Consider the following 26,489-nt stretch of genomic DNA (forward strand, 5'->3'; position numbering starts at 1 on the left):
TCTGCCTTAGCATCCTGCTTGGGAGCCTCCTGCCCCAGCCGCTGCCTCTGAAAGGCAAGTGCAAAAGTTGAGCTGAGGCCCCCCACACCTTCTCTCTCCCTCAGTCCAGCGAAGCCTGTCTCTCGCCTCAGCCACCGCTGCCCAACATACATGCTGAGCGCTTTGTGCAAATTTGCCTTATTTTCACCACTTTTAGAGCTTTATTTTTCAAATAGGGTTTCATTGCCATACACCTGAGTTTTCCCAGACAATTTGCCGTGAACTGGAAATTCCTCCCAGATGTGGTTTTCAAGGTCAAAATCCCGGATATGTCTGGGAAACCCTGGACATATGTCAGCCCTAGTTCTGAGCATCTCATCCTAAGCGGTGCCAGCTTCTTCCAAAGGCTGCTGCATCCCTGCCCTGCTGCTTGCCTTTCCCCCAAGAATGGTCACATCCCACCTGTTCTAACCTAGCTAGTCTAAGCCCTAGTACACAGAGAGAGGCCCCACTCACCTGCATTCTCCCATCTAGTTCTTTGATGCTTTGTTGTGCTAATGGATCATTACCTCCAAGGAAATTGGGTTGAACTCTATTACCTCTGAACCCATGCTGACATCACAGAATTAGTGATGTCTGGTACAGGTCTAGCACAGAGGTCTGACTCAATTAGCCTTCACACATGCTAATTAAATGATTAACAGGGACTGTCACAACTAAAATACACATGTGGATGTCTCTTAAATACACACAAGTCTAGCTATTTCCCCAGGTTCTAACGCACAAGCTCTACTTAAATTCTAATGTTTACTGACGAAACCACAGCTGCCAATTGCTAGTCTTCAGCCAAGCACTAGATGGAGTGATGTGCTTTTAGAAGGCCCTGCAGCTGCTCGTGTTATCTTTCCTGACTAGATCAAAGCCTGTTCAACTCATGAAGACCCAGCAGTCCAAACAGCCAGTGGTGCTGTCAGGGCAGAATTTGGGGGCAGAAATCCAGGGGCCACATCAGAGGGAGGTCTGGCTTAGCACGTTTTGAAGTACGTGAAGGAATGCACATTATCATTATGGAGTGTCCCTTTCCTTGTAAGCCCATTAAGTCCAGAGCCTAAAATTAACTAACTGCACCACTACAAATAGCTTGTTTCCCAAGGTATAGAAAGGCAGCAAAAACAGCTGACTTATCGGATACTGCAGATTATACATTCAGAGCGTCCTCTTCCCTGTAGGACCATTACTGTGAGCCTACCCATACAACCTCTCCCTAGGAATCTCTTTTAGTGAATCTGAAGAACATAAGAACAGCTCTGCTGGGTCTTGCCAGTGGCCCATCAAGTCCACATTCTGATCTCACAGATGCCAGCCAGAAACCCATGGGAAGCTCACAAGCAGGACGTGAATACAATAGCTCCCTCCTTGCTTGTGATTCCCAGCAACAGGCATGTAGAGGCATTGTGCTTCTGACCATGGAGGTAGGAGTGGCTACATTGGTGGCTATTGGAACTGGTGGGGCAGGGAGACCAGCAGTAGGCAGAGCTAGAGTCAATGACAGGCAGAGGCATCCCCATGACTGCTTGTAAGTGAGATGGCAGGTAAGGCTGGCTGAAGTTGATTGGGAAGCACCTCATTTGTCCTCATCAGCCAGCTTCCATGACTAGTAGCCATAGTAGCCTTATCCTCTTGCCCAGCACACTGAAATGCTTCGTTCCATCCTCTGCATTTTTGGCATGTTCTTGTTGACACCAGCTACTCCTGTAGCAACCACATTACAGGTGCTACTTGCGGCCATTTCATGAAAGCAAGGAAAATCCCTACCTAGAAATCCCTTCTGCATGGGAAAGGAGAATACAGTGCTACCTCCATGCTGATTATCACATGAGTGAAGATCACACATGTTGTGTGCATGCAATGCTAAGGAGACATAGTGAGCTATGCAAAGAAGGAGTTTCCTGGTGACAGCAGTGAGTCGGATCTTGATGCAAAGTTCTGAATTACTAGAGCACAAGCTTGCTTCTCAGGCCTCCTCCCCACCCTTCCCATCAGACCCACTCTTTGCCAAATGAATTGAGCAAATGAGGAAATGCCTTGACTTTAATCTTGGGTAAACATAGCTGGCTGGCTTGCTTACTGAGCAAACTTTGTTAGTTCATCTTGGATGGGTTTTGTACTCTAAGGAGCCAGTATATTGTGAAGTAAGTGGATGAGTCCATCAGTTTTGATTTCTTTGATTTCTTATTTTTCCAACTGCAAGTTCATTTCACTGCATTTCCATATCAGTTTGCAATTATTATTTATTTCAAAAAAAGTCCCCACAGACATTCATCTGTATTTTAGTGGATAGGCGTCCTAATTTTTGTGAGCATTTTTTTTATAAAAATTGCATCCTACCATTCTTCCAAGGACCATAGAGTTCACCCCCCCCACCCATTTTGTCTTCACAGCAACCCTATGAAGATTAGGCTAGAATAAGAAACAGTGACTGGGCCAAGGTCACCCAGTAAGCTTCGTGGATGAGTGAGGATTTGAACCCATATTTTAGTTCAACACTCTAACTGAAGCTCATTGGGTAACCTTGAGCCCTTCTGGCCAGGTCTATTCTGATTTCTGATGGGGGACATTCCCAGCTCTACCTAGAGAAGTTGGGGGTTGAATTTTCTACCTGCAAAGCAGATATTCTACCACTGAGCTGCAGCTGCTTGATTTAAAAAAAAGGAAAAAAAACTTGCACATTCCAATTTTTAAAAATAGCATGTTAATTTCTGCTCAGCAAGCAGTGCCCCAGTTCTCTGTTATTAACTCTATCAACATATTTTTTGTGCTGTTCTATGTAAATGTTAGGGCCTTTTACCTGGTGGGCTGTGGCAGACACACAATCGGTGCTTTCCAAGGAGAGGTCTTCTGTGGTTGGGCATAGGTTTCGGCTGGGCACTCGGCGTCCATAGAATGCAGAAAGGACACTAATGGAAGTCTTGTGGGGGCAAATTATTGTCATCTGCTCCCTATCACAGGCGTGGGCAGTATGGTTTTTCAAAATCTTCTGTAGGTAACCTGATGGAAAAACAAAGCAAATGGGTTTGGGTGTCTCTGGAAAGAAAATAATGCTAAATATGTCTGCCAATCTCCTATCATTTTAAAATATAGAAATAAGTGAAACAATCCATTTCTGCACCAGAACTGGCTTAGCAAAGCTAATTTTTTTAAACTTGAGTGTCCAACAATCTTTGCACTCCTCTATCTCTTGGTGCCACCATCAAGAAACGTGATGAGTTTGGGTTGGTTCTTGAGACCCTCATGATGTAGGAACATCACTTAGAGGGGCCCCAGGTATGCATTCTCTGCACCTGCAATAGTTTTGGGGTGGTTACACAGATTCATTTCCAATCAGTGCATATGCTGCAACTTCCTGCTGAAATCGCACAACTTTTTATACCACAAATGTTCTGGTTTATATTGGCCCCACTTTTGCTGTGCTATAGTCCTTCTAGACAGCAATAATATGGTAGCATTGGGGAAGCATTGCGGAAGCATTGCGGAAGAAACTAAAGCACGATAAGCTCACTACTAATGCACTATTATTGTGTCCATAACATCTTGCCAATGTGATACCCTCCAGATGGCAGCGGACTACAACTCCTATCATCCCTCACCATTGGCCATGCTGGCTGAGGCTGATGGGAGTTGGAGTCCAGCAGCACCTGGAGTGCACCACATTGGCCATCCCAACTTAAAATGTTCAAGAACATCAGCATAACCATGCTGGATTCAGTCACTCTGCAGTCTGTTCTGGCCCTATAATGGAACAACAGCTTTATTGAAAGGAACCACAAGAAACACTGTACCTGCTGTTGCAGCTTGATTTGAAACCACTAAATCCAGCATCAAGTAAGATGGCAGTGGGATTTTGTGTTAGATGTTTGAGCTGGGTTTGAGGGGGGCAAGGTTCTAATGTAGTTTTGTTTTAACATTGTGGGTAAGTGGTGCTGTAGAGCAAGCACTAAAAGAGGCAAAGTGTCACCACGTATGCAGAGACAATGATTTCTCATGGGTGCTATTTGCCTCCCCTCTGCATGCCAAATAAGCAAGCCTTTCTAAAAGAGAAAACTTCCAAATGAGTGGGGCAGACAAAGAGGTGGGTTGCAATAGCATGCATTTTTAGTTAGAAAATGGCAAGATCCTTTCATCATGACCACCCAAAAGGCCAAAGAATTGCAAGGAAGAGCTTGAATTCGACAAAAAATTCATCAGGTGGAATGTTAAGCAAAAGGGAGGGGGTGAGATAATAGCAGGCTTGCTATTAGAATCATAGAATTGTATGGTTGGAAGGGACCCTTGCAGCCATACATGTCTGTATTGAGTTGATTTTAATTTTGTACAGTCTTAGAAGAGGTGTGTCTATGGGGATGTGACTATGATCACATTGGTAGTCATCTCTACCAGTTCCACCTGGTACGCAGGCTGAGACCCTACCTGCCCGCGGACTGTCTTGCCAGAGTGGTGCATGCTCTAGTTATCTCCCGCTTGGACTACTGCAATGCGCTCTGCATGGAGCTACCTTTGAAGGTGACCCAGAAACTACAACTAATCCAGAATGCGGCAGCTAGACTGGTGACTGGGAGCGGCCGCCGAGATCACATAACACCGGTCTTGAAAGACCTACATTGGCTCCCAGTACGTTTCTGAGCACAATTCAAAGTGTTGGTGTTGACCTTTAAAGCCCTAAACGGCCTCAGCCCAGTATACCTGAAGGAGCGTCTCCACCCCCATCGTTCTGCCCGGACACTGAGATCCAGCACCGAGGGCCTTCTGGCGGTTCCCTCATTGTGAGAAGCAAAGCTACAGGGAACCAGGCAGAAGGCCTTCTCGGTAGTGGCGTCTGCCCTGTGGAACGCCCTCCCATCAGATGTCAAAGAGATAAACAACTACCTGACATTCAGAAGACATCTTAAGGCAGCCCTGTTCATGGAAGTTTTTAATGTGTGACATCTTAGTGTACTTTTGATCTTTGTGGAAGCCGCCCAGAGTGGCTGGGGAAACCCAGCCAGATGGGCGGGGTACAAATAAATTATTATTATTATTATTATTATTATTATTATTATTATTATTATTATTATTATTATTGCTATTTCCAGAAAGGCAGCTGTGTTGGTCTGTTGCAGCAAAAATAATGCATACTATAGCACCTTAAACTCTTTGTTGTACTTAGTCATTTTTGCTTTTTGCATGGAGTTCTTTCCTTTAAGGCAGCCCTATAGTGTAGTCCTGGGAGTAATTTAAGTTCTAGAAACCCCAAATGTGACAAGAATTTCCATTATGGGGTGCATAGGGGTGAGGGAAGAATGCATTAAAATTAGGAAGATGTACATATCTACATAGTGCTTTCAAAAGCATTTGAAAAATTCGGAAATGAGCTGAAGAATTGCCCTCCTAGATTCATGTCAATAATACTCCAAGGCTGCTCTTCAAATGAGGACCAGCAAAATGCCACCCACTTTTCTTTTTAAAGTCTGGAAGAAAAACTTCCTAATGGTAGAGCAAAATATCTCAGAAGGTGGTGGGCTCTCCTGTCAAGGAATCTGTAATTTCCTGCAACAGGGGTCTGGTCTGGATGACCCATGAAGTCCCTTGCAACTCTGTGATTCAAGGAGGCATCAATCAATAGTCTAAGATAGGCATGTCCAACAGGTAGATTGTAATTCACTGGTAGATCACTGGACATTTGTGGTAGATCACTGGTAGATCACTGGACATTTGTGGTAGATCACTGGTAGATCACTGGCTCCCCCAAAAGAAGCTCAACAACTTTGGTTCCCCCCAAAAAGCTCAACATAGTTGCCCTGCACCCCCAAAAAATGGGACTTTCCTCCTCCCTAAATAAAGCTCAACAACTTTGACCTGAATCCCCAAAAAGGGGGTAGATCACTGCCAGTTTTTAACTCTGTGAGTAGAACACAATCTCTTGGGAGCTGGCCACCCCTGGTCTAAGAAAAAGGCTCTTTGAGTCAGCCTTTCCACTGTCCCCCTTCCTTTCTTCCCACCCCCGCTTCTCTGCATGGAACAGAGATTTCTAAGAACTTGTGTAAGGTTAGTGGAGGCTGCCTTCCTTCTACAGTCACTGCCTGTTAGGAGACAGCAGTTGCAGCAGGACGGATGCTGGAGAAGAGCCTCCCTCCTCTCAGTTTTAGCTCATCTCACAGACTCACCTGAAAACTCGGGAGCTGCCTTCAGCAAAGTTGAAAAACAGAAGAAGCTCAGCACAACCCCAAACATCCGAAGCCAACTCATCAGCCAAGATCCGGGCATCGCATCATACACACAGTCCTGGTTTTCCTGCTGTTGCCTGCCCCTGTGCTCCAGACTTCGTGGTCTCTCTCATCTGTTTCTGCTGCTGGAACTCAAATGCTCCTATTGTCCATTCACAATGAGCTGGTTCTTAGCACTGCCGGCAGTGCGGGTGTGTTTCCTAGTTAACCAAAAGAGGTCCAGTAAGTCCAACGTTCCTGATTGGACTTACTGGACCTCTTTTGGTTAACTACCCCTAAGCCAGGGGTAGTCAATGTGGGGCCCTCTACATCAACCCCTGCCAACTTGGTCAATAGCTGATAGTCCCAACAACGTCTGGAGGGCATTATTGCCTTAAGTTTAAGAGGCCCCAAAAGAACGTTTATTATTCCAACAGAAAGGACAGTGAAAATAAAAACACTGCAGTAAACATTTATATCTGCATATATCCTGGGAGATAGGTGAGGATGCATCTTAAAACTAGAAATCTAACTAAAACGTGTCTTGCAATAAGTGTATTTGCATGTGAGATGCTTTCACAATGAAAGTACCTTTATGATTTCGTATTTAGCATATATTAAAACCTTTAATGTACACCAAACCAAGAGCAGTTATCTGGTTTAGTAACATTTTGATTATGGTTATTTCTTTACGGATTTATAAACACAATACGATGGTGTGCAGCTGATAAGTATATTTCTGTCACATCTGAATAATGATACCTGTTGTAGAGTCTGGTTTCCCTGTTTCCTTCCTTTTTTAAGCCAGTTATGTAAAACTTGTTTTTTGGATTTAGATGCCCCTTGTGGTCTGATGCCCTAGACAATCACTTACCCAGCTTGCAGATATATATATATCCTCTCAGGTTCATTTTTAAATTGGCCATCATACACCTGGGTTATGATGCCTATCGATTTTGGTTTGTACTTTAAAGCAGCAGTTTTGCCAAGAGATCAGTAGCAGCCTGGAAAATCTCTTGGTAAAATCTAGGCCAAGGTGAGGTGAACAGAAAGCCAGGCAGCTGCTCCCTCCCCACAAAAGCAGGGGCTGTGGGGTTCTTGAACCCCAAAATCTGTGTTGAGTGAGGCTGGTGGGAGCCATAATCCCAAACATCTGGAGGGCATGGGCTGGGGAATGCTGGGTTAATCCCTCAGCAACACATCAATAAGTTTGGGTGAATGCCCCACAGCCAAAGAGATTGTCTCATCCACCACTGCCTACAGAATACGCTGGTTTTGAAAACTGAGGTCAGCAAGGACAAAAAGGCAAGACACAGAGGAGCACCAGTGGAGCTCTTTAAACAGAGCTGTGAAAGGCGGCTATTTATGGCAGAACACAACATACTGGACAAACATCAGCCGGTTTTGCCTCGTGGCTTGCTCCGAAGAAAGGCAGCATGGTTTCTCTCCAGTTTCTAGGCTTTGTTAAATTGTTTAGAGAGGAAAACTTCCTCCCTTCAAAATAAGGGGGAAGATTCAGTTGTGTTGAGTGATAGTTTTTTGTTTAGTTTTAGAGTTTTGTTTTCATTTTGTTTATTAAATGAAATAAAATATAAAGTGTAAACATATTGAGTTTGGTCATGGGATCTGCAATAAAATGTTGCAGTGTGGAATGATGCCAGGGTTCTTGCCAGTCAGTTATCTGATCTTCCAGAATATTCCTTTCTTCATTCCCATTCCTCCCATCCTGCACAGACACTCGGTCGTGGGGGGGGCATAAAATGTTGCTGAGGGCCACCAAAAAAAGGCCTTGAGGGCCACATGTGGGCCACACGTTGGAACACCCTGCTCTAGCAATAATGTGTGGGGTCATAGGAAGGGGATGTGGGGTTGCAGGGGATGTGGAAGTTGCAGATGCTTTGGGGTTTGTGAGGTTCTGGATCTGAGGGAGTAATAGGTGTGTTTTACCGGGGTTTGTGTTGGTATGTGGGGTTGTATTTGTATGCATTGGAGTCTGTGGGTTGCAGGTGTGTGTTGCAGTATGATATATTATGGGGAAATTTTGTCAAGGGGCTGTTTTTTCCAGTTCTTTGTGTGTCTGAGCATCACCAGTGTGTGGAAAGGGTATTTCATGGTACCCATGACAGTTTGATTTCTAAATGTGCCCCTGGGCCCTCAAAAATGGGAGTATCTTAGTATACTGAAAGTGCTTGAGAGAAGGTATCACACACACCCCAGAAAACCCCCCAAATCTAGGAGTGATATATTAAATAAGCGACCTCTTAAACCACTACAGGAAAATCTCCGGCTTGTTTCCTGTAATAGAAACTCTGGTAGCTGTGGAGTTGCACTCAAAGAACAGAAGTTATTCTGGGATGTTTCTCAGAGAGTCAGGGTAACATCTGGCTTCCTTGATATACCAGAGGAGAAGGTGCTGTGTTGCTCTCTGATAGCCCAACATTGCTGACTCACGCCTGGAACCTGGTAGGCCTCTGTGGAAATCCCCCCCACCCCATGGGGTCAGTCTGCACACCTCAAAGCTTCTGGCTTAAATAGTGTGGAGGAAGGAAGGAAAGTGACGGGGGTGAACTCATAGCCAAGCGACATACAGTCCTGGAGAGGGAATCATCTTCACAGCTGCCTGGGGAAAAACACCGTACTGTCAGAACTCCTACCTGCTTCCCTGTGGACATTTGTTGAGAGACAACCAGAGCGAAATAACCATTCACCAGTAGTGTTTTGCGGGCAGAAGAAGAGATGATGGCAACTCGACTCCGCAGCCCCCTGAAGGAACCAGAGATCGAGCTCTTTGTCAAGGTAAGGGTTGGACTAATATACTGGTGTTGTCAGGGTGAAGCTTTGGGGCAGAAGCCGGTCAGCAAAATATGTTTAGTAATGGGACCTGCAACAAAAGCCCTGGGGTATTTTTGCATCAGCCTCAGATCAGCTGCTGCTTTCCCCTCTTCCCAGAATGAATAGGAAGGTCCACAAATGCAGTTGGGCTGGCTCAGTTAAGCAAAGTAATCCTGTAAGATTTATAGGAGTCATTCAACTAAAATTTACTTGCAGAAGACCTGTTTGTTTGTTTTTTTGTTAAAGATTTTCTTCATTTACAAAAGTGTTTGCAATGTCTCTCTCTCGTATCCCCCCCCCCCCCGTAACATTTTTACAAATCAGTTTCATTTGTTGAGACATTAGGAAGAAAAGGGGGAAGGAGGTGGATGGGGGGAAGATGGATGGGGGTGGGGTCGGGTGGCAATGTTTCTATTTTACTTACTAAATGTAGGGTTTGGTGTCAGCGTTGCTTGTGCAGATTCTTTGCTGTTCGCTTGTGTTCCTTTGGTGGTGAGAGAGGTTGGGGTTGGCCTAGGGTGTGGTTATTCATTTGTGGTTGGCTGTGGTAGTCTTTGTTTCCATGTGTGAGTGGGGTGGGTGGGTGTTTTGGATCAGGTTAGCCATATTGATTTGTATGCTGTTGGTGGATTTTTGTCATTGTCTTGTTGGGCTGTGTACGTGATAAAGGGGAGCCATACCGGGGTGAAGGTGTCTTTTTCTATTTGTCCCCATGTCAGTTTCAGTTTATTGGTTAATTTTTATAGTAAGGCTCTTTCCCATAGTATTTGGTACCATTGGTCCATACTTATTCCTGACAGGTCTCTCCAGTGTCTGGTTATGATACTTCTGGCTGCTAAGAGTAGGTGGAGAGTAGGTGGTGTAAATGGGCATTGTTTTCTTGGAAGATGTTTAGTAGGGCCATTTCTGGGGTGATTTCTAATACTTGCTTGGTTATTTTACTTATTTCTCGTATGGTTGTTGTCCAGAATAGTTGGATTTTGGGGCACTCCCACCACATGTAGAGGTATGTGCCTCGCAGAAGACCTGTTGAAATTAATGGAGCAAATTTAGGCTCCATCTGTACTATCCATTTAAAGCAGTTTCAACTTTCACAGCTTCTCCCAAAGAATCCTGGGAACTGTAGTTTGTTAAGGGTGCTAAGAGTGTTAGGAGACCTTTATCCCCATCATGGGGCTACAATTCCTTGAGTGGCTTAGCAATCATCCCTCTTCCAGGGAACTCTGAAAACTGTAGATCTGTGCGGGGAACGGTGGATCCCTTAACAACTCTCAGCATCTTAGTTGAGTACCACCCACTTAGTCCAGAGTTTAAGATTAGCTTAACTGTGCCACTGCATTAATGTGCTATGTTCCTATGAGTTTGTGCACTTCTTTGTGCTTATAAATAGCCTGTCTGACACACCGAAGTTTTGGTTGCATGCTTGGGTGTGACCAGTTCACAGACCCAAAAGTTTGGACTTGCTTGGATTTCACAACACTGAAGATTTAGTGTACTGATGTGTACACAGTGTGCCTACGGGAGCCAGGGACTAAGTATACGCCATACATTTAAAGCCGTTTTGCCACCTAAAGAATCCTGGGAACTGTAGTTTGTTCAGGGTGCTGGGTTGTAGCTCTGTAAGGGATAAACTACAGTTCCCATGCTTCTTTGGTGCCTGTGCTTTAAATGTATGTTGCATGTGCAACAAGACTCTGCCTCCAACACAGATTCATGCCGCAGATTCCATATTGTTTGCTTGGCTTTCGGTGTTTTCAGAAGCTTAGTTAGTTTGGGGACAAGTGCGGGGAGAGGCAGTGCTCCTCTCAGGAAGTTGTTGTGCCTGGCGTTCACCCTTAACTTATCAGCCCTGTCACAGAGATCTGTCCCATAGTAAATGTGAATGTTTTTACAGGATACAGATAAGAACTGTACAGCGCCCAAAAAATGGCTGCAGTATTTATTTCGTTGTTGTTGTTGTTATTCTTTTAAGGCTATATCTTTCAGCATCTCTTGCTAAGGCTTTGTGCAAACTGTACCTTTAAAGCACATTCGAAGCCCATTTCTCCCCTCACATACTTCTGGGCACTGTGGTTTGTGAAGGGTTGCTGAGAATTATAACTGAAAGATTGATAGAAGAGTTCTGTGTGAGAAACAGAATAGAGTGTTTTTTCCTCAGGGTGTGAGGCTGAGAAAGATGGGAGCTGTCCCAGGTGGAAGCTGGGAAGACATGGATCTCTGTGAATTGAAGTCTAAGACAGAAGGTTGATAGAATATAAAAAAAAATTGTTTATATGTTGTGTGTTGCTTTTTTCTTTTTCTTCTCTCTTTCCTTTTCCTTTTTATTCTTTTGCTCTCTTTAGATATTACCTTTGTTTGGTTTTTATTTTATTATATGTGGAAAACCTTTTAATAACATTGTTTGTTTAAAAAAGAAAAAAGAATTGTAACTCTGTGAGGGGTGAACTACAGTGCCCAGAATTCCTTGAGGGAAAGAATGTGCTTTGAATATGCTCCAAAGTTATAGTGTGCACACAGCTTGAGTCTTTAAGGGGCATACACGATACATTAAAGCACATTTAAAGCACACATCCCCACAAAGACCTCTGGTCACTGTTAGGGGTTTCTAAGAATTGTAATTCTGTGAGGGGTGAACTACAGAGCCAAGAGTCTGAAACAAGAATGTGTTTCAAATTGAAATTGACATGTTTTGCTGAAACTAAGTAGGTCTTGGTATAGTCAATGCTTACAGAGGAGACTGTCTGGGAGCAAAAAGTGTGCCATGTTGAGTTCCACGAAAGAAGGAAGATGGGATATTGAATAGGTAAACTCAGATTTTCAGCGTAGGGCTGCTCCTTATGCAGGGTCCGTGATCCGTCAAGCTCAGTATACAAGGGGTGTGCAATTTCTTTGCCCCTGAGGGCCAGCTGCAGGCAACAGTGGTTGCTGGAGAGCAACCCATCAGTAAATTGATATAGTATTACTGGTCTACCTTGCAGGAGCATCGTAAAGATTGCTGACATCACCATTCTGAAGAACTCAATTACAAATCATAATTAAGGTATCAGATCCATGATCCATTCTCTTAACAATGCCCTTGGTTGGTGGATCTCTGGGTTCTAGTATAAAAACAAAGTACACCCCACAATACTAAAACCAGTCTAGGCCTGACATAAGCGGTGTTCAAACATCATATTTAATAAGTGTACATTTTGTGCACCTGTGAACACAGTGCTTGAGCTGTGCGCTCCTGTACATGTAACATCCAAATAGGTAAAGGTAAAGGGACCCCTGACCATTAGGTCCAGTCGTGACCGACTGTGGGGTTGCGGCACTCATCTCGCTTTATTGGCCGAGGGAGCCAGTGTACAGCTTCCGGGTCATGTGGCCAGTATGACTAAGCTGCTTCTGGCGAACCAGAGCAGCACATGGAAACACCGTTTACCTTCCCGCCAGAGCGGTACCTATTTATCTACTTGCACTTTGACGTGCTTTTGAACTGCTAGGTGGGCAGGAGCTGGGACCGAGCAACGGGAGCTCACCCCATCGCAGGGATTCGAACTGCTGACCTTCTGATCGGCAAGCCCTAGGCTCTGTGGTTTAACCCACAGCACCACCCGTGTCCCCAACATCCAAATACTTTCACACAAACACTTGTCCACATGTAGGGACAACTTGTCCCTCTGTTCAGTGTAACGTGTGAATGAGCCTATATTGGGAAAGTGGGAAGTTGCCAGGTGACTGTTTCTTTTCTTTTTCCTCATTTTCTGAAAATAAGTTTCTATACCTTAGTGTTGTACAGGAGAGTGGTTTCAAACTAAAGCAGGCTAACATGATTGTGCAAAGTTATTTCCACATCAAATCTCAAGGGTTCAAAGAGGGTGTTGTTGTGGGGAAAACACAGATTTGATCTCTGGAAAAGATGAATAGGCTCCTTAGCTTTACTAATGAAAAGAAACAGAAATAAAAGGATGGGGATTATTGTTATGGAAAACTTTAGTGTATTATTTCCTCCACACCTTCCCTCTTGAGATTTTCCCTGGCCAGTGTGCAGACTCCCTTCCTGTTGGACCACAATACCAAAACACTGTCATTCTCCTTCCAGGTTTCCCAACCAAGAGTTCTGTATATTTTCCTTTATCTCACTTCCCGAGGCCCTGACAGCCACAGGCCAAGAAGATAATGTTTTGCCACAATAGACTGGCAAAGAACACCAAGGGCTTTCAGTATTGCTTTCACCCCTGATACAGCTCCCACCTAAGGAAACGGAAGCAATGTACGGTTTCATTTGAAAGCAAGAGAAAGAAAATAAATAATGCCAGCTTCCAGCTAAGTGGCACCTCCCAGGGTTTGAGATGGGGTGGGCTTAGCCTGGTGATCTATTCATGAGAGCTACTCAGTGGTAACTGCTGTCTGTTGTGCCTGGGGTGGGGGGCAAGGGGCATTGCAGCTGGTGGCAAGATAAGGGCAGATCCACACCATGCATTTAAAACACATCCAACACACGTCCAAATCGCATGGCTTACCTCAAAGAATCCCAGAAACTGTTAAGGGCACTCTCCCCCACAGAGCTGCAATTCCTAGCACCCTTAACAAACAACAGTTCCCAGGATGCTTTGGGAAAAGTCACATGTTTTAAATGTATGGTGTGGAGTCCTCCTTGACTCAGGAATAACAACAAGCAAAGCTAAGGGCATAATTTGCTGCTGCAACAAAACAGTTCCCAAAACCCATTTCGAAGTGGTATGAGATTTGGAGACTTGTAACTTGCTCAAGAATCGGAGTCTAAACTACAGTTCTGTGCAAGTTAGAATTGCAGTAAGTGGAACTTTCTTCTGAGTAGCTGCGTAGGAATGAGTACCATGTCCCAGCAATGACTCCGTTTCTCAGATGGCTGGAAGAAGAGAGCTAGGCTGCTATACTTTAGTTGTGCAGAGGAGTGGATTTCAGTAGCTGCAGCTTGCATAACAAGCTACAGCTTGCAAGAGTTCATTCTTCCATACATCCATTAAAATTGCAGGAGCCACCTGTCCTATTTGCATCTGGAACCCGTCTTTCTCTCCCTCACACACTCAATTCCTGTCTTCATCTGTTCCCTCACTCCAACATAGTAATACTATGCGTGCTTACATGGACGAGGGTGGCACTGTAGGTTAAACCATAGAGTCTAGGGATTGTCGATCGGAAGGTCGGTGGTTCGAATCCCCGCAACAGGGTGAGCTCCCGTTGCTCGGTCCCTGCTCCTGCCAACCTAGCAGTTTGAAAACACCTCAAAGTACAAGTAGATAAATAGGTACCACTCTGGCGGGAAGGTAAACAGTGTTTCCGTGCGCTGCTCTGGTTCGCCAGAAGGGGCTTAGTCATGCTGGCCACATGACCCAGAAGCTGTACGCCAGCTCCCTCGGCCAGTAAAGCAAGATGAGCACCGCAACCCAGAGTCGGCCATGACTGGACCTAACGGTCAGGGGTCCCTTTACTTTTACCTTTACATGGAAATAAGACCCACAGAACTGGACTGACATCTGAGTAGATGCCCATACATGTACATATTATGTGAAAATTTAATTCTAGTTGAGGGTGCATTCATCTTGATTTGTTTGCAGGAGCATTAGACAGTGGTTGCATATACAACATACATACATGTAAAGTACTTTTAAAGCACATGACTCTCCCCCCCTCCCGAATCCTGGGAACTGCAGCTTACTCCTCACAGAGCTATAGTTGACAAAACTCTTAGCAAACTATAGTTGCCAGGATTTTTTTGAGAAAGGTCAGGTGTTTTAAATGTACAGTGGTACCTCTGGTTATGTACTTAATTCATTCCGGAGGTGTTCTTAACCTGAAACTGTTCTTAACCTGAAGCACCACTTTAGTTAATGGGGTCTCCCGCTGCTGCCGTGCCGCCACCCCACAATTTCTGTTTTCATCCTGAAGCAAAGTTTTTAACCCAAGGTACTATTTCTGGGTTAGCGGAGTCTGTAACCTGAAGCGTCTGTAACCTGAAGCGTATGTAACCTGAGGTACCACTGTACTTTAAATGTATTTATTAAATTTCTATACTGCCCTTCATCTGAGGATCACTGGGCAGCTTACAATATAAAAACACTAAAATACATACCATAATTACAAACAGGTTACATGATGTTGCATCAAAACAAGTGTTATCCCACACTTTCCAGTGCATTTTCTCCATCACTTTCCTTATTGCAAAAAGTCCAATGTTGCGGGGAAGTGTGTTTGTTGCAGAAGATCTCTCCATCAGCTATAACTATGCAACCTGTATTTGCTGGTATGCGAATGAATCCCATCCAGAAATACTGACAATGCAGCCTTAATCACTGCCTCAGGTTGCCATACTTAGAGTTTCCTCTGGAGCTAATGTAGTGGTAAAAAACTACTGACATTTAAATCTCACCTCTCCTGTGGCCAGCACCTCTATCATCCCTTTCTCCAAAATACTGGGATACCGACACTGACCTCCTTTATGGCATTACTATGATGGATGTAAAGTGAGAGGAGGTGAACTCTCCATCTCTGCGGCTATTTAAGCAAAGGGAAAACAGTCACCTTCCAAGGATGCTGTAGTTGTATCTTGTACTTCAAGTCCTGCATTAAATGGGGTGTGTAGATTTGATTACCTCTAAGCAGTGCTATTTTTCTGGAAAAAGAGGTGCCAGAACTCACCATAAACGCCTCCCTTGTTCTCTTATAATGGCAATGGTGCCCACTTAAGAGGTGCCGGAACTGAGTTCCAGCAAGTTCCAGCTGGGGGGGGACCCTGCCTCTAAGGCCCCATTCAGCTCTAAAATTCTAAGTTCTGTGAACACCCAACACTAAATAAATAAAGCATTTTTTAACCACCATTTTCCACAAAGCAGCTGCCAGCATGTTCTGAGATTTCTCTGTTGCATGTGCACCGTAATAACACAGAAAATTAGCTGTTTAGAACTGCCGGAATCTTTCCTTGTCCGGTGTGTGGGTGGGTGTGTTGTGAAGATCCTCTCATAGAGGGATGGCCATTGAGTGCTTCCCATTCTGCCTCTAACTGCAGGCTGGCTTAGATGGAGAGAACATTGGGAACTGCCCCTTCTGCCAAAGCCTCTTCATGGTCTTGTGGCTCAAAGGCGTCCGGTTCAACGTGACAACAGTTGATATGACCAGGTAAGAGGATGGAGGTGGACCTCTGCATCCTTCATGCTTCACAAAAGATTAGAGAAATTCCAAGACCTGCAGTTTGGCAGCATCTTTATTAGGAACATTATATATATATATATATATATATATATATATATATATATATATATATATCACATAATAGTGAACAAGCTTCTGAGTTCTCGAGAATTGCTAATCAGGCAGAACTGGTTAAACAAAGCAGAGAGGTAGGTGGCTGGGGGAAGAAAGGAAAAAACAAGATTTTTGTATTGTAGCCATAAGGTCTGCATCTTTCTAGATGAAACTTCTTTTAAAGTATGTGCATCTATCTACACACACACACACACACACACACACACACACACAGTCTGTCATAGAGGCAAACATCTATTCCAGTCAGGCAAAAACACTCAAGGATGATGCAAAGCTGTTTCGGTGGGGGTGTCAACCTGGGAAGTGGGTGTGGCCTGGGGATAATCCCAAAGGCCAGATAGAGTGGCCTGGAGGGGTGCATTTGACCCTCAGGCCTGAGGTTCCCTGCAATACACAGTTAACTTTTGGGATTGCGGGCTATTGTTGCAGTGATAGCCACGTGGAGATAGATGCACAGTCTTTAAAAGAAACTTAGAGGAGTGGCTGCTCGCCATGATATCTAAATGGAGCCTCCATTTAGGCTCCAATATAGGCAGAATACCTCCAATATAGGCAGAAGGAGACTCTTTTCCTTTTCCTTTCCTTCTGTTGACCCCCATTGTTTAGGAAACCTGAAGAGCTAAAGGACCTGGCCCCTGGGACCAAGCCTCCGTTCATGGTGTTCAACAAGGAGCTGAAAACAGACTTCCTGAAGATTGAAGACTTTCTGGAGCAGACTCTTGCACCACCCAAGTACCTCAATATCTTACATCTTAGGCTTCTTTCATTTCCTCCTAGCTACATATCCCTCTGAAAATGTTAGCCCCTTTGCCCTGATTTCAGATGTTATTTCAGTTGTGCAGAAAAAGCACTTGATGCATGTACAGAGGCACTCTCTACTTCATGTGCAATGCCAGGTGCTGAGGCAGAATCCTGTTGCATTTTCCATGCACAATGTAAAGAAACTGCCTTCCTCTAATCAATCAGTTGTAAAAGCTGCATCCTGTCAATTCAAACTAAGCAAAACAATTCAAGCTGTGGTCTTATCTATTGGGTTATTTTCTCTGTTTGACTGTCCCTTTCACTCTGACCGAATGTACAATGCTCCCTGAATGTGCCAGGAGGATAGGTTTTGCAACCACCACCTTTGTCAGGGCTTCAAGTGTATTTAACAGCTGTGAAGCACATAGAAAGGCATTGAATGAAGTATTCCCTATCATGGTGCTGTCGCTGAGGGAGAAAGCTGCATCTGTTGAGGTTTTACCTGTGCTGCCATGGTTAAAGGGACGGGAGCCTTGTTACCTGCAGATGAGGGGCTGTGGGATGCTGGCAGTGAGGAACAGATAAAGAAAGGCTGGTCGCAGCTGCACCATGCATTTAAAACACTATTCTCCCACTTTAATAGTTGTGGGGAATACTGGGAACTGTACTGTGTTAAGGGTGCTGTTAATAAGCCACAGTTTGCATGGATGGTAAAGTGGTATAACAGTGCTTTCAGTGTATGGTGTGGATGTGACTAGAATCAGGAACTTGCATCAGTCAGACCTTGGAAATAAACACGGCTTGTGCTGCATGCTCTACCCTTTTTATAAACAGTCGAGGTATAAATAGATTTATTTATAACACACCATATAAAAGCACTCCTTCGTCCAAAGAACATCTCAACGTTCTATTGTTGGGGAAAGGAGAATAAGGCACTCCTCCCATGTACTGTAGGAAGCCCATGGCAGCCCTTACAGCGTCTATTTTCTGTAGGCCACTGGGAAATGGTTGTGCCATCATAATCATTTGTGTTTCGAGAAAGATATAATGGTGCAGAAGCAAACACACAGGCAGGCCTTGATAGCCCAACACGTAATGTCAGTCTACTTGGAATTTTTTTATTTGGGAAATCCAGCTCCCCAGGTGAAACCAAAAACTCATTTCTGAGTGCTTCCAAACACCCTGTTTATGGAGCATTCACCCCAATATGTATGCACGGAGATTAGCCAATGTTGGCTTTGTAATGAGCATCCATCTTGCTTTGTTTGTAGGGAGGTCAGATGACATTGCATCAGAGTAAGTGTTGTCCTATACTTCCCAGTGCATTTCCCCATTCCTTTCCTGGTCTTTCAGAGTCTAATCTTTCAGAGAACTAGGTTTTTTGTGAAAGGTCTCTCAGTTACACAGCTTGATTTTGCTGGTATGTGGTTGAATCCCACCAAAAATTAGCAATGGTCTGGAAGTGCCCCCACCCTTTTCCTGTTGTTTTTCTTTCTGTCCTCACCAGACAAAACTGGCTTTTGCCTCCACTGTGGCAGGGACGTGTGACTCAAGGCAGGGCCTGCCCTACCACAAGGCACAGTGAGGCCACTGCCTCAAGCAGCAGACACTGGTGAGCAGTGGCAGATGCTCTCTGGTTGTTCCCCCCAAATCCACTGGCCATTCTCGTCTGATGAGGGGGCAGACTTCTTGGCCTGTAATGCCCCCCCCCCAAGCTGATTTGATGCCTTCAGGTGTGCTGAGAGGATTCTGGCCTGTCATCAGGACTGAAGTAATGAGAATCAATTGCCAGTCTAGTTTAATTCTCTACAAGGAATGCAGAGGGGGCATCATTTTGTCCTTTGCCTTTGGACTAGTGAGTTCCACCATCCTTGATCCCTGACCATGCTGGCTGGGGCTGATGGGAGTTGGCATGCACAGGTTTCCCATCCCAAAAATTCCCAATCCCTGTACAGAAAGTGACAGCAACATGGTCCAGAGCGACACAATTTTAGCTCTGCTAGGATGCTCACCAACGTGATAGCTGTGTCTTTCGGAATGTGAAATGAACATATGCAACTAAGCAACGACCTCTTCCAGGGGGTGGCGTGACCATGATTTTGGCCTCCCGTTGAGAGACAGGGACTGCTTGTAAAACCCATCTGTTTCCCCACCAGGATCGGGGAGGAAGTGTATTGGCTGGAGAGATTAAAAAACAATAAAGGGAAGTTCTCTATCACTGCAGGGAAGAGAGGGGGGGTGTTGAGGAGGAGAGAGAAGGACACAGAGAGCCCCAAAGAAAGTGGAAGAGGCACAAAGAAGGTTGCAGATGCATGCCCCAGTGTTCAGTTGTAGGGATGCAATGGCAGGGATGTTCAAGAATTTATTTCCACCCCCACTCCCTTATGGGGTCTCTTTGCTCATTAAAGGACTGTGCATCCATAGCCAAGCCAAGGGAAACAAGAGAGCTAAGGATAGGAGCATAGCCAAGATGCGGTCATAGTTGGCACATGCTCTCTCAATTCTCTGGCCACAGCTGCAGTAAACAGGAGGCACTTTAAAGGACTAATGCTCTGCAAAGGGTCTCCCTTGCAATCAGTCGCAAGCGCAAGAGAAACGCAGATGCTTTGCTGGCCGGGGCTGATGGGAGCCGGAGTCCAATGACACCCAGGGGGCCACAAGTACCCCAGCTCTAACCACTAGGCTGCAATGGTTCTTAACTTCTTGGGAAGAAAGAAAGTGTATGCCATTCTGAATCTAGTCTTTCAGGTGTCACACGAGAGTATAGATTACGCCCAGAGAACTATGCTGTTTTCATGTTCCACATCCCTTTGTTGTAAAAAAAAAAGAAAAAAGCCCAAAAGACACTTTGGTGTCAAAATTTCAGCTTAAGACACTAAGGCTTACCATATATTTAAAGCATGTTTAAACCACGTGATACTCCCTAAAGGATCCTGGGCACTGTTGTTTATTAAGGGTGCTGGGAATTATAACTCAGTGAGGGACAAACTGCCGTTTCCAGGATTCTTTGGGGGAAACGATGTGCTTTAAATATATGGCGAGTCCACAGCCTAAAAGGTCAGTGCCAAGGCCTTGAAGGAAATGCAAAGTATTACAGCAGTACCCTCTGCTGGTTGTAAGTTGCATTGCTGGTACCTACAAGCTTTTCTCTTCCCACAAACCAGCACCAGAAGGGCTTTAACAGCTGTGCAGAGGCTGAACGCTCAGCAAATTGCCAGCCCTGGCCGATCAAATTTTGTTGCCTACTAGCAAAGCTTATTTTTAAAAGGTCAGCATCATTGGGCTCCCAGTAGTGGTCCCCCACTGCCAACCCCTAGAGTCCTCTGACCCTGATGTTCCTCCTCCTTGATTTTGCTGCCTGCTCGCCTGTCTTCTCTAAAGCAGCAAGCGGGAGGGCTGAGCAAAGAGGAGGACGAGCTGCAGCAGCATCCTTTTCAGTGGTGATGCAAATTGGGCCCAAGGGGTCCCTTGCGGGTTTCCCTATGACCACTGCAAAAAACAGGATGCAAGACTAGATGGGCCACTGGCCAGCCTGGTGCAGCAGCAGGGCTTTTTCTTATGTCATTTTGACAACACAAGCCAGCATGCAGTGGCAAAAGCAACGAGGAGGTGGATGCCCAGACAGTGGTGGCTGAAGGCATCTTGTCAAGGACTTACTCTCCCTGCAAAACTGAAGACAACACTTCCACTTAGATGCAGGATTTCTCTGTACCATCTCAACAGTTGACATGAAGCTTCAGGGTTTAGCTTGCCTCTTAGAGTCTTCAGAATGAGGTGTAAAATCTTAGTGGGGAGAAGCCAGAATCAGGGAGGCAGGTTGTTTTCTGCTTAGCTTGAGAGATAACACTGTTTACTCAGCTACCAGGTATTTCCTATAACCTGCCAGGTTCCACCTCCTGTTTCTGCTGGGTACCCACTAGCCTCCACCCCTACCCTACCAGACTCTGCCCCCTTTTACCCTACTGAGGTTTCAGAGACCTTGTCTTGTGCTCAGTTGTATGCCATGTCTCTAGAATACCTTCTTATGGTGTCCAGAATTGTGTCTCTTGTTCTTTCAAGCTCTTATGAGATGGGGTTCGAGACAATATGATAAGCAAGTGGCTAGTTCAATGGAAGCATGAGGGTTCTGAGTTATTTTCCTGCACATCTAAATTAACTCTGTACTTCTAATTAAGATACCCCCGGCTCACCCCACAAAACCAGGATTCTATGGCTGTTGGCAGGAACATTTTTGCCAAGTTCTCTGCGTACATCAAGAACCCCCACAAGGAAGCAAACAAAAGTAAGATTATTAAATTTATTTCCTTTGGGAAATATCTAGAATGAAATAAGCAAGGATAATACATAGGAGTGATACTAATTGTATTATCATATTCATAAAAGGGGACTCGATAATCTGGGAGTCATGGCATTTGTTTTAGGGGGGCAGGCTTCATGTTAGGGGGGGACAGAATCAAGTTATCTGTGATGCAATTGGTCAGTTAGTTAAGTATTTAAATTTATTTAATTGATTTGTACTTCCCAAAACAATACACGAACTAAAATACCGCTGTTCTTTGCCATGTGCACTTATCCAAATTTTCCAACCAAACAATGTTTACAAAAATGCACATATTAGGACATAAAAACAAAAATATTAGTGAGAATCATATTCAAAAATGCATTACAGAAGTTTGTATGTGAGTGAACACTGTAGGCAAAAAATGTGTTTACAAGAATAAATTTGCAGTAAAATCCAGATTAATTTCCTTGGAGGTTTTTCAATTGGTTTTAATCACCAAATTGCCTGCACCACCTGCCCTGCCACCTCCATTGATGGCAGAGAAGTGGCACTTGCATCAGCACTGATTTGGGGTGAGATCTTGGGTCGATTTCAAGTGAGATCTCCCATGTTCCTTGAGATCTTGTCAGATTTTGGCAATATCTTGCCTGAAATTGGCAAGTTGTCAGCCAAAATCAGTGCTGATGCAGGCACCACTTCTGCCACAGACGGAAGCAATGAAAGGGTTGCCACCTGGGGGGCTTCCACCACCTGCAGTGGGAGCCTCACCCCATCTAATGGTTGGACCAGCCCTGATGGTTAAGCAAAACTGGAAGCAACAAGCACCCCCATTCTCCTCCTGGCTGTGCCAGGGGTGGACAGAAGGAAAGGTTTTTGTGCAAGCCCAAGGCTTTCCTAGACTTGTTCATGCTGAGCTATGGTATAGCTTGGCAGCCAAACGTAGCCATTATCTTGCCCATATGCAAAGCCCTTAAAATATAACAGGGTTGACATATTTCAAGGCAGTCCATAAATCAATAGATAAAATTGGTTAGAAAGCAAAAGCGAAATGATGGACTAAAACTGTTTAAATTGGACAAACGCTTAAATTCGTGGCTGGTTCTTATGATTCAGATATGGAAAAGGCTTTGTTGAGAGAATTCAAGCGCCTGGATGATTATTTAAGCACCCCACTCCCAGAGGAAATTGACCAAGATTGTGCAGAAGATGTGCTGGTCTCCAAGAGAAAGTTCCTAGATGGGAATTGGATGACATTAGCTGATTGCAACCTGCTCCCCAAACTCCACATAATCAAGGTGAGTACATTTCCCAGTATACTAAGCTGATGACGTCTGTTCCAGAGATCAAGGCTCAGTTCTCCAAGCGGCTGCTTATGGGTAAGGATGCAAGAAGGCATTTCCCATTCTGCCCCATGTTTATTATTATTGTATTTTATTTTAGTTATTAAATTTATATACCACCTTTTCCTCCAAGGAGCTCAGGGTGGTGCACTTGGTTCACTAATCTGCATTGCATCCTCACAACAACTCCACGAGGTTGGTGGGGCTGGGAGATGGTGGCTGGCCCAAGGTCACCCAGTGAGCTTCACAGCTAAGTGGGGATTCAAACCCTGGTCTCCCAGGTCAGAGTTCAACACTCTTATACACCACACCTGTCACATACAGCACTGTTTCTGTTCCACTGCAGCTTGTCTTCCACCCAAGATGTTGCTTGATTGCAGCCTTGACTTGAGATGGGCTAAATATTTGTCACTAGACCACATGAGTTTCCCAAATTCTGCCATATAACAAACAAGGGCTGGGAAGGACCTTAGCTCATTAGCAGACCATCTGCTTTCCATGCAGAATGTCCCAGGTTCAGTCCCCAGCATCTCCAGGAAGGACTAGGAATGTCCTCCCTCTGGAGGCTTCCGGGTTAGCGCCTCCGGCAATGGCGGATTTCCTCTGATCGGGAGGAATCCGCTCCATGGAAACTAGGGTCTGGACCACCACGGCGAGGCGGAGACCCATTAAAAACCACAGGCGGGAGAAGCCTGTGGACGTGGGATTCAGCTGGCACCTTTCGCGCCTCCCCTACTCGCGGGGAAACCCGGTTTTGGGGATCTGGAGTGATGTGGGGTGAGCGGCGCGGGGCTTCGAATCGACTGCTTTTTTCACGGAGTGAAATGTACTGTAATGTATTAATTTGTATTGTTTATTGTTTATTTTTATTTTTTACTTCTCTCTTTAATTCTTAAACTTTTAATAATTTTTTTTTTTTTAAAAAAAGGAATGTCCTCCCTCTGAATCCCTGGAGTGCCACTGCCAGTTAGTGCAGGCAGTATTGAACTAGATAAACCAATGGTCCGACACAGTTTAAAGCAGCTTCCTGTGTTCCTCTATGTAAGCTAAAGCACAGAGAGACTGTTGTCAACTTCTGTCAAGGTCACGCTCTCTACCTTAACTACATCTGGCCATCGACATGCAGCTGCCGGGCCCACACACTCCAGCAGGGCCCACCAGTGCTGATGGCTGCCCCAAGCCCCTCTCTGGAGTGGGTTCTGGGAGACTGTCATTTAAAATTTCCCATGATGCCTTGGAGTGCCCAATGTTCTGCACTCTGGGCCACTGTAGGCAATTAAAATGGCTGCCTTTTGGAACCAACCACTGGAATTCTACCACCAAGGAAGCTTGCTAAGGTGGGGTGCTGGATAATCCTGCCCAGGGATCATGCCAAACCTGGCACCAGCTTTAATCACCCATTAATTGCCCCAACTTTTCTCTCTCCTGAGCAACACTTTGTGCTTAAGAGTAAATCAGTCTCCAATTATTATTATTTCTCTACATCCATCCCTTCCCCTCAGATCGCTGCAAAAAAGTACCGCAACTTTGAGATCCCCTTGGAGATGACAGCAGTTTGGCGCTATCTTCACAACGCCTACGCCCGCGATGAGTTCAGTCACACCTGCCCAGCTGATGAGGAGATCGAACGCACCTATGCCACTGTGGCCAAGAAGATGAGCTAAGAGCCATATTCCATTCGCGTTGGCTCCTGGCATTTCCAACTCTTCTTCTCGAGAAGCTCTCGTCAGCGAGTTCTTTTCATCATGCTGGCTTCAAGAGACACCTCTCACATTTGTTCTGGACACTCCACCACACTAGACCTAAAGGAGTTCTTCAAACTTTTTTAGGGAAAAAGAAGTCTCTTCATTCTGTCTGTTCTGTCACATCTGAGTGCCTTCTTCCCATGATGAGTTGCCCAGAAGTGCTATACATTCCACTTTGTGGTGGCAGAAGTAGCTAGCAACCCATGACCTGTGGACACGGTTGGTATGTGGCAGTGGGGGGCTGGTGGCCGTTGAGACTAGTATGGCGGGTAGCTGGGAGGCCAACAGTAGGTGGAGCCAGAGCTGATGGGTGGGGGCTGGGAAACATACACCTGTAAAATGCCTGCTTGGGGCTGGTGAAGGCAATCATCACTAAATGCTGCCATTTTCTATCCACAACACTCCAGGTTCCCCTTTGGCTCCATCTCAGCTGACAAGATTGTGCCCTGTCTGTGCTGGTTGCCCACCCCAGTTAATAGCTAATGATACTGTATGAGGGTAGTAGCAATGTTTGCAATGTAATCAAATATACAGCTATGTACCATGCACTGGGGAAAACAATTAAATATATCTCTGGCCCTCCTGTGGCGCATTGGATCAGTGCGCCTGGCTGTTAACCAGAAGGTTGATGGTTTGAGGCCACCCAGGGACAGCTGTGGGCAGGATCCCTACTTTGCCGGGGATTTGACTACATGACCCTCAGGATCCTTCCAACTCTACAGTTCTATGATTCTAAAGGATAAATTTCAGAGGAATAGCTGTGCTAAGTTTGTTGTAGCAAAACAAAAAACAAACACACACAGATGTCCTTATGGCTCATTAAAGATTTAAGGCATGTATTGTTGCCTAATAAATGCTCCTTGGCCAGAGCCTACTTCATCACACATAGGAACATAGGAGGCTGCTTATTCTGAAAGTTGGGCCATTGATCCATCTTGCTCAGAATTGTCTGGGAGTGGGTCTTAGGTTTCAGGCAGGAGACGCTCCTAACCCTATCTCTTCCCATGAATGACTGGGCAAGCTTTTTGAAAGTATTGGTACTAATGCAAGAGGGAGGCAGGCTGCCATTTACTCTGCTTTGGCCAGGAAGCTAGAGTTGGGCTGCCCGTCAAAGGAGGCAATATTACGCTAAGTAGGTAACCAGTCTGGTCTGGTCTGTGTCAGCTGACCATGGTCCCTTATGCCACAATAATGTGTATTAGTGTTTCAGGTGCCACAAAGGCACTTGCTTGTGTGCTTGTCTCTCAAGGAATCTCTTAGCCTTCTTCCATTGCACTAGAACAAGGAAACTTTCCACTTAAAAAAATAGATGTGCCAGTTTACTGTCTATTAAAAAAAACATTTATTTTATATACAACTTTATAATAAACTTTATTTTATTTACAACTTCCACAACTTGGCCTGGATATGTGTATGGAAAATCATTGCTGGAGACTGCTTGAGTATGATTGCTGCATGGAGGCAGGGCAGTCTTTAGCATATGCGGCGCCAGGGTGCAAAGATGCGCCCATCTTGCTGCTGCTGCTGCTGCCACCACCTCCCGAGTAGTAATAAATGCTACTTTCACGGAGGGAAGACATGTGGCTGAGGAAGGGAGGTGCTGCCTTCACACAGGGGAAACTGGGGTGTGTGGCTGAGGGAGGAGGATCCTACATTCAGGCAGGGGAGACTGTTGTGGGGTGAGGGAGGTAGATGATGCCTTCACACAGGTGAGCCTGGGGGCAAAGGGGAGGCCAACCTGCCAAGCGCCCAGGGCGGTGCTGCACTGCTCCTCCCAGTGCTGTTGCCATTGTCCCGCACGCTCTGCTTTCAGGGGCAGCAGGGGCTTCTCAGAGGGGGATCAGGGCCCGAGGAGTTCGCAGGATAGGTAGCGGCCTTGGCCTTGGCCTCGGCAGGCTGCTCCAGTAGCCCAGGAAGTCAAGCTAGGAGAAGAAAATGAGCCTTGCCTTGCCTTTGTCCCCCCCCCCCCCGCCCACAGCTGATTGGCCAGCTGGGACTCCGGAGAGCTTCCACTGCTGCCGCCACCACTAGCGCCCTTGACCAA

The 26,489-nt window shown here is 45.4% G+C and overlaps 2 protein-coding genes across 4 annotated transcripts in view; one reads left to right on the forward strand and one right to left on the reverse strand.

The window, feature by feature from the left end:
• Window positions 1-13,637, reverse strand: part of LOC310698043 (protein eva-1 homolog C-like) — a 26,008-nt gene extending 12,371 nt beyond the window's left edge. Inside the window, exons 1-2 of one of the 3 annotated variants that reach the window (XM_083484779.1) lie at window positions 13,556-13,637; window positions 2,828-3,027 (exon numbers count right to left, since the gene is read on the reverse strand). In XM_083484779.1, coding sequence (XP_083340905.1) covers window positions 2,828-2,971 — 144 coding nt within the window. In that variant the 5' untranslated portion in view covers window positions 2,972-3,027; window positions 13,556-13,637. Of the gene's footprint in view, window positions 1-2,827; window positions 3,028-6,179; window positions 6,421-13,555 lie in introns of those variants that run through there. The other 2 variants (XM_083484777.1, XM_083484778.1) reach the window with 2 other exon arrangements.
• LOC310698069 (chloride intracellular channel protein 2-like) lies at window positions 8,123-25,831 on the forward strand. The gene is made up of 6 exons (XM_083484823.1): window positions 8,123-9,014; window positions 16,081-16,190; window positions 16,944-17,069; window positions 21,254-21,360; window positions 22,474-22,655; window positions 24,203-25,831. The coding sequence occupies exons 1-6, from the start codon at window positions 8,955-8,957 to the stop codon at window positions 24,362-24,364; spliced, it is 747 nt and encodes a 248-aa protein (XP_083340949.1). The 5' UTR covers window positions 8,123-8,954; the 3' UTR covers window positions 24,365-25,831.
• Window positions 25,832-26,489: the final 658 nt, after the last annotated feature.

Source organism: Podarcis liolepis (genome assembly GCF_965112155.1).
Source record: "Podarcis liolepis genome assembly, chromosome: Z".
Classification (NCBI taxonomy): Eukaryota; Metazoa; Chordata; class Lepidosauria; order Squamata; family Lacertidae; genus Podarcis; species Podarcis liolepis.